This window comes from Penicillium oxalicum, chromosome IV (genome assembly GCF_001723175.1).
Source record: "Penicillium oxalicum strain HP7-1 chromosome IV, whole genome shotgun sequence".
NCBI classification, from domain to species: Eukaryota; Fungi; Ascomycota; class Eurotiomycetes; order Eurotiales; family Aspergillaceae; genus Penicillium; species Penicillium oxalicum.
Genome location: NC_064653.1, coordinates 655,825 through 668,344, shown reverse-complemented (window position 1 = coordinate 668,344; position 12,520 = coordinate 655,825). Strand labels below are relative to the sequence as shown.

Genomic DNA, 12,520 nt, shown 5'->3' with positions numbered 1-12,520 from the left:
GATCGGCTTGACCGGTAGTTTGTTCGATAAAGATCTGTGAATCATGGACTCGAGCGCGGATTGACAGGCGCGTGAGGTCCGCGCCTGCGTGGCCCCGGTCGAGTCCCTTCGTGGTGGATGGGAAATTTTCTTTCTACGGTTCCCCATCAACGTATGAATGGGAATGAATAAGACACACCTCCGTTCCTGTCTGAATCGAATGACAGGTCATGGCTGCACGTACTTGGATGCAAAATATCACTTTGAATGCGGAACAGACGAGAGTGGTGGGTTGGAAGGGAGTAGAAAGTCCCTTGGCCACGTGGAATGCCGAACCCTGAACCGCGGACTTGACAGGGTTCTGCGTCTTCAGGTCATCTCAACAAAAAAGTCCAAGTCATATCATCGGAGCTCGTTTCAGATCCTACAAACCTCGATCTCCGATGCGAAAGTCATGGAGTAGAAGAGATCGATTCTGTTACCGAGAGCGAACAAGAGTCCTGTAGCCAAAAGTTTCATACGCTAGGGTAAAGTTGGCAGAAAACTAAGACTGTTCGCTACTACTGATCTTCATGGAAACCCCCTCTTTCCATCCAGCACAGCTGTCCTTTCCTAAGTGTACAGCGGCTCGGTCAAATCATTCAACGTCACCCCCTCCTTCGCAATATCCTCCTCGATCAAGAACATCAATGGCATCTCGACCAAGGTACCCTTGACCTGACTGAGCAGTTCCTTCACCTGCCTGGCGCCCTCCGCCCCCGGAGCAAAGTCATCTCGAACGACATGACCCCATTGGAATCGCGGAGGCCGGGAGAATCCCTCCTTACCATCGGCACTTTGAACCGCTTTGTGGAAATAGTACTCGTAGAACTCCTTGTAGGTCGCCCAGTTCCGCACCGAGTCATCTGGGACGGCGTGGAAAACCTTGCGGAAGACCTCGGTGTTGGTATGCGCGCGCGAGTTCCAGAGACTCTGCAGCGTGTCGGAGAGGGGGTCCGCCACCACTTGACTCTCGGGGCAGTCCAGATCGAAGTGATCCGGGGATCCGGGGGGCTGGCAGCTTGCGTCGGGACGCGAGTAGTCTTGAGGAGGCAAGAGACCCAAGTGCTTGCGGAAGAGCTCGCGACGCAATGAAGCGGCAAATCGACTGGCCATCCAAGGCTGACCATTCATCTTAGACGGCACCGGGGTAAAGTCCTCGATAATGACCGCAATCTCAGAGTCGTGATCGCCCAGTTGCGATCGATCGTTCAAATTAGCTGAACCACAAATGACCACACGGTCGTCCGCAATCATAACCTAGAATAGACAGTCAACAAGATGAAAAAAAAGCCACTGTGTTCTGGCCCCCTCCAGCGTGTTCGGAAAGCAATGGTTGCGTACCTTGGAATGAACATAAAGCTCCTCGCTGACAAAGGCGTCGATTTCCGCGTCAGGATGGCCATCCCACGGCACATTCCGAATATCCGTTCCATTCAGCATGTAGCAAGAACTGACACTGTCCCACTGGCCCGATCCAGTAGTCTTACCGCCTGGGAGGTGCTGTTGAGCCGCCTGCTGGTACTGCTGGAAGGGCGCAGTAGTATCAAAGGCACTGCGCGAAGTGCCACTACCGCCGTATCCCGATCCCGAATAGGGAACCGAGCCGGCAGCGCCAACAGTCTGTTGGTCAAGCTGACGACGAGCATCCTCATAGCGGACACCACTTTCTTGCTCTATGGCAGACAGAAGACCGGCGTGATTGATGCGATCGTAGTTGCGCAAGTTGTAGAAACGAATGTATTCCATGGGGTTGAATCCTTCCTTGGCGATCAACTCCATGATACTGTGCCCGCCCCGATTGATCGAATTGTACTGGAACTCCATGATGGCCCGCGTGCCCAGTGTCTCTTCATCCCGAAGGTCTCCTGCAAAGCATGGCACCGACGGAATCACTACGATGATCTTGTATTTTTGTCCGGCACGCGCGGCACGTAGAATTCGTTCAACAATGGCCGCGCCAATCTTGTTTTTCACGGGGCGTTGTGAATCACCCGTGGCAGTGATGAAGAACTGGTTCTCAATGTAGACAAAATGCTCGCTGTTCTTGATAATTGCAGCATATGCATCCGCAATCGAGTGCTCAACGGGACTGCCGTTGCTCCACTTGGCGCAGCTTCGAACAATCTGGCAGGACATGTTGCCGCGTCCCTGCGACTGGGGGCGGCCGTACGTGGTGGTGAGTTTGTCCTGGTACTGGTGGATCTGGCCCGCCAGTTGACCGCGAAGCTGATTGCCATATTGCGTGATATCCTCCCGGAAGCGTTTCGGCACGAAGCCCCGGCTCTGGTCTGCGCCATATGGATGATCGTCAAATCCGCGTGTGCCAGAAGCCGAAGCCTCCTGGCTGGGCGGAGGGGGGTAGTAGGGCGTCTGACTCTGTTGGTGACTAGAGTGGGGAGCAGAGGTCGATGTCTGGCCTGGAGGCGGGGAGAAGTATGGTGTCTGGCTTTGTGACTGCTGAGGCTGGTAGGACAAGGGCACGGACGACTGGCCAGGTGGCGGTCCGGGCGGCGGTGGTGGGAAGGAATCTCCCGAGTAGCTGTATTGGTGAGATCCCTGGCTCAATGAATGCTGAGGATTTGGCGATGACTGGCTCTGACTAGGTTGATAACCCTGAGTGCCGGCAGGATGATACGCCTGGTACGAAGAGGCCGATTCATGCTGCGCCTGGCCCGGGCCAGGCGCGGATTGGTCAGTTGGGGGAGGATGGCTCGATGTGCCTGTGAACTGTGGCGATTGCCACTGGGGTGTCGACGACGGCTGATGCTGACTAGCAGCTGGGGACTGCTGAGTCTGCCACTGGGGGGCTGCGGCATGCTGCGACTGCGGCTGGCTGGGAGCAGGCGGCTGATGAGGACCCTGCTGCGCTGCACCGCCTGTCGGATTCCCCGTTGACGAACCCGGCCGACCATGAAGTGCCAGCCGCATATACCGAACATTCTGACGAACCTGATACTTGGAGTCATAAATAAAGTTCCAGCGCTCCACGAAATGGCGTCGAAGATCCTCCACCACGGGACCGCGCAGGCCCACTGAAATGTCCGACCACCCCATACGCGACATGGTCATCCGATCCAGCTGATTCTTCTCCCATTCAGTGACATTTTCAAAGTCGAGGACGCGGGAGTTGTTGTAGTCTTGGCCAGGGAACACGGTCTCGTTGACATTGGATGGATGCACATCCGAAATCGCGTGTTGATGGGTATCCCATCGACCGAAGCAGAGATCCAGACCGCCCATAAAGGCAATTTGTCCGTCGATAAGACACAATTTCTCGTGGTGTGCCCAGTACAGAATGACATCCTCGTTCATGCCATACAGACCTGTCAGCGTGTCCTTGGACATCTGCGCCAGGCCCGCCGGAGTCAGTGACAGGTTTTGCAAGGATTGCGCAATGCCCGAGATCACCCCTTGACGATCAGGCAGATGGTCCGGATGACGGAAGACTGCGATATTTGGGTGCAGGTCCTCCAAGGCATGTTTGGTGTGATGAGACGATAAGGTCAAGGCCTGAGTGACTTCTTTGTACACGATGACGTTGACGCGAACGCCCCGCACAGCCGCATCCTTGAGCATGCGGTCCAGTCGATATTTCTCATTTTGGGCTGGAGGTCTTCTCAAGTAGAGTTCCGGAGAGAGCCACCCTATTTGACGGCGATGTTAGCTTTTGACCGACATGCCCATTTCTCCTTGAACTTACAGTCAAGAATCCAGATGGACTCGCGCGCATTCTCCAGAGCCACCGAGACCGCCCAGAAATACGAGCATCCGTCTACGTACGGCTTCACTTCGTTGTGTTCCCGAGGAGGTGCGAAACTGCCAAAGCGGTGCTGGGCCGACGGCTGGGTTGATCCATACTGAGCGTAGGCCTGGGGGTCGATGGCTGTGCCAATCTTGGTCGCCAATCCGGACCCGATGTCGGTGACTGTTCCTTGGAGCTTTCCCAGGAACCCGGACAATTTGTCCTCCTTTTGTGGCCGCTCTTGCTGGGTCTGCTGGTTTGAGTTGGAGCCGGGATAGTACTGTTGCCCCGACTGAGTTGGAGGCGTGTGACTGTATCCGTAGGGGCCTTGATTTTGGTTCTGGTACGCTCTCCATCATGAGCGGTGGAATCGTTGGAGGTTTGGGGCACTGCACTCACATTCGGATCACCACCTTGACCTTGACTCGGCTTGGAGTGACTTTTGTACGTGTCTTTGAGCTTCTTGAAAGTATCACTGAGGCCTCGAGAGCCGTCCCCGGACCCGCGCTCCGACTCGTAGTATTTACCGTAAGCTAGATCGTCATTCCGCGACATTATGATCGATGAACGCCGTGATGAAGCGTGGAAGGTAGAAAGGAGAGAAAGGAAACAAATCAACTTGGGCTTTCTCTCCTCGTAATAAAAAAAAAGAGTAGAATTACGCAGCCTAGGGCGGGGGGAGATGCCCCGCTGATCAGCCCCGTGCATTCACTCCACTTTAGGAGTCAGCGGATGATGGACGTGGCGGTGCCGCACGCTATTCTTAGGCCCGTGGCCAGGTTTCATCAATGGGAGAGAGGCTGAGGTGTCGCTGCGCGAAGCTGAGCATCGTGAGACCTGAGCAGAATCCAAGAGCACACAACATCAAAGTCAGCGCCAGGGCCTAGTTGCTGCTGTGTTTCAACGAGAAGAAAAACGCCGGTCACAGCGAGTCATGGAGAATCCACGTGGGTTGCGACATGGCAGCAGTACAGCCGAAGCCCGCTGCGGGTTCGCTGTACAGAGTACAGTAGCGCACCACCTCATCCTGCATGAACAATCATCTCATCGCAGCCGCGTAGAGAGGGGACTACTACTCAAAGACATCAGAGATCATGTACAGTTGACCGTCATTGAGTGACAAAACGTTGGTAGACCACGACGAATATGTAGATTCTGACAACCTCTCCCCCTCATCCCTCCTCGTGTGAGAAGTGGGGCGACCGGCACGGGTACCTCGACAACTCAACCGGGGGAACATTCGAGTGAGGGGAATCATCCAACGTCAGCACTCAGCCGACACTGGGCGACAGAGAGAGTTGGATTTTGGTTGTAGAGGATGGGAAACAGTCTACATAGAGCCAGACAATACATTGCAGTAGACTGAGAGTCTCCTTGATTTAATGACAGCACTCATGCTACCCCATGGGTTCTACTACCCCTAAGCACGTTATCCACATGTTCCTCGATTCCTGTAAAATATATACATCCCCTCGCGCCCCAATTGCCGTAACTGACCACAAACTGAACCTAGATAACGGCTATCATCCATTGAACCTTGAGAATTCTCAAACTGGCTACAATGGTAATTGGGCAGATATGGAGAAGAGAATGGAGACATCTTTATGTGTCTCAACGCGAAATATTTGACAAAAAGTCTCCCCTCACAGGACAGGGTGTAATTAGGGCCAGTAAGCGTGATTTCAATGTCTCAAGCTGGCAATACCACCTACAACTCATCGACAACATCCCCGTGTTCTCTCTTTGACGTCAGACCAGAATCGCATCTGACCTTGACGGCTGGGGACTTCACATATCGAGCGAAAGAATACAAAAGTACTGGAAATACCCCCTCACGTCATCATGGATAGCATATCTATTGACCTGCGTTGCTCGTCAACGAGTCCAGCTGCCCCGCTTGATCGCCTGCATCCACCTCCACGCAGTATGAACGAGAATAGCCGGATTCCAAAAGACCTCAGCAACGAAATGGACTAGCGTCCATCAGACCGAGGGCCATGTTATAAGCGACATGGATCTAGGAAGACACCCCTGCAATCTGGCCCCCTTCCCCAATTGACACCACCGAGGGACCTCCGTTCCCCTCTTCTGACCTTATCTGAACCTCACCACCCACCTGTGTGATCCATCGTCTCACTCCATCTCAACCTGATCCTCTCCATATATCTCCCTCAGCCCTCTCACTTACTCACACGCAATTTCCACGCTATCCATCAATCAGCCTGATCAAAATCTTATCCACCATGTCTCTCGCAACCCTCGATGTATGTCACTCCTTCCCCTCGATCATCAGATTAGCTAGGTATAGCCTCCACGTCCTTCCAAACTCACATCCACCAGCCCTCCCAACACCCCTACCTCCCCGAGTCCTCCACAACCCTCTTCCGCGCCAAAGCCACCAAAAAACTCACCTTTGAACAAATCGCCCAACACCTTGGTCGCAACGAAGTCGCCGCCGCGGCCATCTTCTACGGCCAGGCCAAGGCCTCCCCCGAAGACATCCAGAAACTCTCCGAACTACTCGGCATCCCCCACGAAACACTGGAGGGACAGCTGGGTGGATTTCCAGACCGGGGTAGAACGGTGGAGATGCCGCCCAAGGAACCGTTAATTTATCGCTTGTATGAGATTGTGCAGAATTATGGGTATGCGTACAAGGCGGTGCTGAATGAGAAGTTTGGAGATGGTATTATGAGTGCGATTTCCTTCTCGACCAAGGTGGAGAAGGAGACGGATGCGGATGGGAATAATTGGGCGGTGATTACGTTGAGAGGAAAGTGGTAAGTCGTTTTCTGGAAAGCAATTTTTGGTATTCGGGGAGCAGGTAGCTCCCTTAGATGGTTGATGATCGTTCTGGGTACCGCTGGGACAAAGTGGATGCTGGTGAGCAATTTGGGTTGCTAATGCTTTCGCTTCTTCTCGACTGTAGGTTGCCTTTTTCTCGATTCTAGATCAGGACGAAATGGTTCCAGTGAACAGATGTGGCCCGCAGTGTTGCTGGACCAAGTTGTATGTCTTGCTCTGCCGTGTGTGAGACGGACAAAGATCCACAATTCCGCTTCAAATCCAATACTTTTATTTCCCCTTGACATTGACCTAGTCTCGCGCCTATATCAAGCAATTGCCCGCAAAGTACACAATCTACAGGTTACTTCAGGTCAAGTGTACAAGAAGAAGCCAAGAAAAAAAACGTGATGAGCAAACCTGTTTGGCGTAACAGATAGATAGTCATAGAAAATTCGCAGCCAAAAAAAAACCGTCCTCCCCAGCTCTCCAGGCTGGCTTCACCACTCGCACATCATTGGAGCCACAAAAAAAAGAGTAAGATCTTGAGTCATAAGATGATATCATCGGCGGTGTAAAAGAATATCGAGCGCTGGTCGAAGAATTGAATGTCCGCGAGCAAAGGATCACTTCAATTTGAAGCTTTCAATAAGATAGTCCCTTGTCGGGGACCAATCACGCCGTGCTGCACGGTCAGCAGCAGCAGCAGCATTCGCAACATTCGAAGCAAAGAAGGCCGGTGCAGCTATTGTCAGGTCAGCCGACATGTGGTTTATCTCAAGACCGAGACTGATTGATGGCAGGATGTAGAAAAGACACGGTGATTGCCTCGTACTAGGGCCCCGGGGATAGATGAAGATACGCGGAGAACTGAAAAGGCTGTCACTTACACGCCGCAGCACACATCGCCAGCACCACCGCCACGGAGCTTCATCGCATTCTCCTGGGAGCTCTACCACAAGGATTGTTGTTTTAGAAAAGAAAATTCCATTACACATCAAGTTGCGATTCAACTTACGGACTGCTCGGTCGCGACTCGGTCAGTAGAGGGAGCCTCGGGGCTGGTGGGCTGTTGGGTTTGAACGGATGCCATGGAGAGATCCCAGGCAGCAGCATTGGTGGTGGGCTCCTGCTTGGCGGAAGAGTTGGAAAACCAATTGAAGAAACCGCTTCCGAACATTTTGAAGATTGGAATGAGTTTTTGTGAGCGTGCGTGATGGAGAGTAGAATGGTCTTAAATAGATGGCCGTGGGTGAGATTCAAATAGTGTCTGGGATGGAAAAAGAAATGTCAGAAGGCAGCAGCTTGTTGACGAGAGAGAGAAAAGGAAAGAGCCTAGAAGCGTGTGCCTGGAAGACTAGAGCAACGACTAAAGGTTACACGGATCATCGTGCGTACTAAGGTTACCGCGTACTAGTAAGAGTAAGCAGTGGTGTTGTTTTTAGGTTCAAGTACCATTACAGAAATTACCAGCATGACCACAGACAGGTTGACTGGTGAGTACTTTGATTCCTTCAGGAAGTCAGCAGTGGAGGGAGGTCTCGGAATTTGGTGCTTAGTTCCTGTACCAAAGAAATACGACTGACCCCCACCGAAAGGTTCTGCGGACACCTTTGTTGTCCCAGTATATCGTCAGCTGGATCCATGGGACAAGCTTTGTTCCAAAAGCTATCTCGTACTTGCAACTCTACAACACTTCGGTAGAGCCGCTAGATCGATCCGTCCTTCATTGTTCGCATGATCGTATCGCTGTCAAAACGGAGACCAGATTACAATACTGTAGAATCGTGTCTAGTGCCCAACAGCGTCAGAAACCGCTCGCTGTCACCCATACAGACCACGAATCTCAGTGGCTGAAGAAACTCAGCCGCATGGCCTTTCTGGGCTTCATTTGACTTGGCAATGCTTCGCCACGATGTCCCGCGCCCCCCCATTTATCGTCAGCTCTGGATGCCAATGACATTCGAGCGCATTGAAAATACTATCTTTAGTCTAGTGGTTTATTTTTTGAAGCGCAAAATCAGGGCAAAGACGTGCGAAAACTCAAGGTGAGAAAGATCAGAGCCCATGTCTTGGCAAGCTGCCGCGTGGGTTGACACGTTGACAAGGAGCGAGAAAGCGGCTGCGATGGAACCGTTTGGCGGCACGAGGAGGGAGGAGGAATGTACGAGAGTTAGTTACTATGAGAACAGTACATCGAGTCGATCCTTGTAGTCTTGTACTGTATCAGAGGACACCTCAATCCACCGGCATCACTGCGTCAGCCACTCATCGACTCCCGCTTGCGTCCCGAAGAGCGCCAAGCTTTATCAAGCTTCATTGCTCTAAGGTTTCGCTCCGCGGTCAGGTTTTTATGCTTCACGTTCCATCATGGTGACCCAGTGGCTGTGACCCATCTCAGCTGGGAGGGCTGATACAGCCTTGTCGCCGGGATTCTTTTCTAATCGTGCAATTATTAGACGTACTGTCCATGTAACAAAACGTAGACCGGGGATTACGCCACACTCCAAGACTCGAATAAAGCATCCGTCGAAACACGAGCATAGATACCACATCTATTCAAAACTTCAAGAGATCTGTAAATCAATGAGTGCCATTTTCCTCACCTGGTCAGACAAACGGCCGCCAAAGCGATATGTTTCTTAGCAAACGGGGGAAGGGGAATGACAGCCAAAAGAACGAGCAGGTTCTTGACAGACACTTTCCGCGGAAACGAGATGAACCGTGTAGCTTGAAGAGTGCAGACCTAGAATTCTTCAAAGGCTTACATTCTTGACATTGTTCATTGGTGGACGTCCATGAAGTAGCTCTGTACTATGCGTAGTTCTCTAAACATTCCCTAGATGCAGATCAATTCGGGATCCTCGTCTGACAGGCGGGTCGCCGCATAGTTCCCGCTGGGTGTCCCGAGCCTCGACGGGAGCGCGTCTCCACTCCGGAGAATCGACCCTCTCTGTAAAGTCACATGATCTGCACAGTTGGCTCGAACCCTCCCCCGTAAATTTTCTCCCCCCGAAAAGTGTGGATGCGCAACCAAAGCCGCATATCTGGGCAATCATATCACCTCCATCAGAGATTCGGTCCCGACGAACAAAATCCCAGAGTGAAGCGTCGAACACCAAACAAGACAGAACACTTTTACGCAAACAATTACCCAATTTGGTCACCCAGACCTTTCCTGGTACCAAAAAACAAAAAAACCCCCCCATACATCTCAAAATGTCCACATCAACACCCCAAGAACCTGCACCACTCCACGACCCCCGCGAAGCAGACTACGAACGCTTCAAAAATTACGCCGCGTACACCTTCCTAATTGCCTCGCCCGTACTCATTGCCCTCCCACCCCGCAAATTCGACCATCTCACCGTCCTCCTGGCCAGCGCATTCGCCATCTCCGCAAACCACATCACTCGCGACCGGACAGGTCGCAGTATTGTCGAGCGCATCGAGTCGCGCATCGCTCGTCCTCACATCTTGCGCGAACTCCCCAGTGATCGGGCGGAGGAGATTCATGCGCGATTACGCGCCGCGCGGGATGCGCAAATTCGGGAAGCGGAGCTGTCGGCGGCGGCGAGGAAGGGGGCTGTGAGCGAGGAGGTGGAAAAGTTGAAGGCGAGGCAGATGCAGGAGCAAGGTGTGGTGTCGAGGGTGTGGTTGGGAGGGGAGGAGGAAGGGTGGATGGAGAAGCGGTTGAGGAAGGAGAAGGAGGCGTTGGAGGAGGGAAAAGGGTATGGAGATTTGATTTATGAACATATTTGGGAGGTGTGGAATTGGGGGAAGAAGGTGGAGGATGATGAGGATGATGAATGAGGTGGGAATGGACATTCAACCTCAACCACGGGGGGTTCTTTTTTTCCTTCTTCCTGGTTTTTCTTTCTTTTCGATTCAATCGGTCTCCCTGCAATTGATCGCCTGCAACCATGCGATTTGATATCGACCTCTAACTGTCGAGCCCGCCATCGTGTCGCTCAACTGCCCAACTCACAGGCGCAGGTCAATGCAACCATCCGTCCTCATCTGAAACGGGACAGATATGGACGCCTGACTGCGGCATCGAGTCACGCACGATTTGGGCATGGCGAATCCTGGAGAACCCTTCCTCTGTATGAATATCTCTTTTTTCGCCGGCATTGGGAATTGGTGTTCGGTGTCCCGCTGCATATTCTCTCAAACTTCACAATCACAGTCATCCTCCACTCTCGAAGAAAAAAGTCTGGAAATGTGTTCATGCCAGCCTTTGATTCATTAATGTACAATACTCAAGCAACACGAGCTTCCTTTACAGCAAGAATCGAAGCACTTTGAGGTCTTCTGGACCCGTCAGATTGGGATGTCGCGCTTAGTTTACTGGGCAATTTGTTTGTCTACACCGGGGGTTGGTGATTCAACTCAGCGGGGCAGAGAATGAGAAGTCCACCTGGCAGAGAGCGGTCTAAATCGCATGATGAAGGAACATTGAGGGTCTACGGTGGGATGAGCTTACTCGTTTTATTGTAGCAGGATCTAATGACAGTGACTCGGGTTTCACAGACAACCAAAACATGATCGGTGCCTCGTCCAGCACAAGCAAATCTGGAAAGGACCCGATCAAGCAGAGACAGAATTCAGGGAAAAGCAAAGGATAAGCCATTTGGCAAAGCAAAAGAATCACAGGCAACTGAAAAGTTCAAAAATCAATCTGTCCGCACGAGTAATGGGAACACGGACGAGAAACGCAGAATTTTCCAAAACCAGGATGACGAAAACGAAAAAAGAGGGGCACCCTCCCTCAGGAGAGTAATCCTAGCTCGGTGCATGATTTGCCAACGGCGACGTATGATCAAGGTGTATGTGACAATGAAAGCGCTTCTCTAGAACTCTGGAATGAATGGTCAAAAAAGGCTTGCCTGGGTGGAGGGCACAATGCCGACAGGCATGTTGCCCGTACGGACATACCACTCAAGTCTGGTGAGCACTGCATTCACAGACGCGAGACCCTCAGCGACGATCTTTGTCTACTCAAACGATTACCAACTGCTTCAAACCCAAATTGTTAAATCGCATTTCAAACGTGAAGAGAGATGCAACTTACCGGCTCGTTGATCCAAGTCTGAGCCCCGTCACACCAAATGGGAGGAGCATCTGTCATCTCGATATCCGTAGTTTCCTCGGTGGCGTCAGTCATGTCAATATCATGTTCGTTTTCAATCAGCTGTGGCTGCCCAAAGTACTGGAGACGAGGCGAGGGTGAGGGAAGTAAAGGTTCTTGAATCCGACGACTTGGTTGTCTCCAGATCCTGGGGCCAGTGGGAGGGACAAAGCTCATCTGGTCTTCGCACTCAAATCGGTTCGGTATCTAAGGGAGATGGTGAGTTCTTGATGTTCTTGGACATGATGAAACAGATGCCACCCACCAGGTCCTCGCGACAGATCTGATGCGGAAGGTAAGACGGCTTTGAGGATCGCAGGTTTTGAGACGGGCTGTTGGAAGTGACGTTGAGGTACTGGTGTTGCAATGCATTTTGAGACTGAAGATGGAACAGAGCAGAGTTCCGATCATGGCTTTGAGTTTGATTCTGCCGACGATTGCGACGTCGATAATCGTTTGAACGGTACTGTGGATTTGCCTGGGCCTGGGCCTAGTGTTAGCTACAGTCCATATCCATCAGTGACGTCTGGAAAGGGCTGACATGAGTATTCACACTACTAGCGGAATGTGAGTGAGAAAAACGAGTGGGAGAATGGCGTCTGTTTGGACGTCGGGTGTAAGCATTGCCACGTCCATTTCCTCCATGAGGGTACCGTTCTGGGCCGGTGGATGATCGCAGAGACTCGGCGTGTTGATTGTTTGCAGGACGGCTATGGCGTGCACCATGGGAGAACACCTGCTGCCGACGTCTGCTCATATTCATACGCAAATAATTTCGAAGGGACATCGATGTTGATTCGGAAGGAACGACCGGAGAAAAGTTGTCCTGCCTTCTGTTCAGA

The 12,520-nt window shown here is 52.1% G+C and overlaps 5 protein-coding genes across 5 annotated transcripts; 2 read left to right on the top strand and 3 right to left on the bottom strand.

Annotated features, from left to right (window-relative positions):
• Positions 1-591: 591 nt before the first annotated feature.
• Positions 592-4,318, bottom strand: POX_d05021 (uncharacterized protein; the record flags this gene model as incomplete). The annotated part of the gene is made up of 4 exons (XM_050113874.1): positions 592-1,278; positions 1,363-3,665; positions 3,722-4,103; positions 4,163-4,318. The coding sequence occupies 4 exons, from the start codon at positions 4,316-4,318 to the stop codon at positions 592-594; spliced, it is 3,528 nt and encodes a 1,175-aa protein (XP_049968825.1).
• A 1,688-nt stretch (positions 4,319-6,006) lies between these two features.
• On the top strand, positions 6,007-6,547 carry POX_d05020 (Cyanate hydratase; the record flags this gene model as incomplete). The annotated part of the gene is made up of 2 exons (XM_050113873.1): positions 6,007-6,027; positions 6,104-6,547. The coding sequence occupies 2 exons, from the start codon at positions 6,007-6,009 to the stop codon at positions 6,545-6,547; spliced, it is 465 nt and encodes a 154-aa protein (XP_049968824.1).
• A 626-nt stretch (positions 6,548-7,173) lies between these two features.
• On the bottom strand, positions 7,174-7,727 carry POX_d05019 (uncharacterized protein; the record flags this gene model as incomplete). Its single annotated transcript, XM_050113872.1, has 3 exons — positions 7,174-7,336; positions 7,438-7,499; positions 7,566-7,727. 3 exons carry the CDS (start codon positions 7,725-7,727, stop codon positions 7,174-7,176), a joined length of 387 nt encoding a protein of 128 aa, XP_049968823.1.
• A 2,039-nt stretch (positions 7,728-9,766) lies between these two features.
• POX_d05018 (uncharacterized protein) lies at positions 9,767-10,360 on the top strand (the record flags this gene model as incomplete). The annotated part of the gene is made up of 1 exon (XM_050113871.1): positions 9,767-10,360. One exon carries the CDS (start codon positions 9,767-9,769, stop codon positions 10,358-10,360), a length of 594 nt encoding a protein of 197 aa, XP_049968822.1.
• Positions 10,361-11,421: 1,061 nt separating this feature from the next.
• On the bottom strand, positions 11,422-12,404 carry POX_d05017 (uncharacterized protein; the record flags this gene model as incomplete). Its single annotated transcript, XM_050113870.1, has 4 exons — positions 11,422-11,544; positions 11,622-11,885; positions 11,944-12,162; positions 12,234-12,404. 4 exons carry the CDS (start codon positions 12,402-12,404, stop codon positions 11,422-11,424), a joined length of 777 nt encoding a protein of 258 aa, XP_049968821.1.
• Positions 12,405-12,520: the final 116 nt, after the last annotated feature.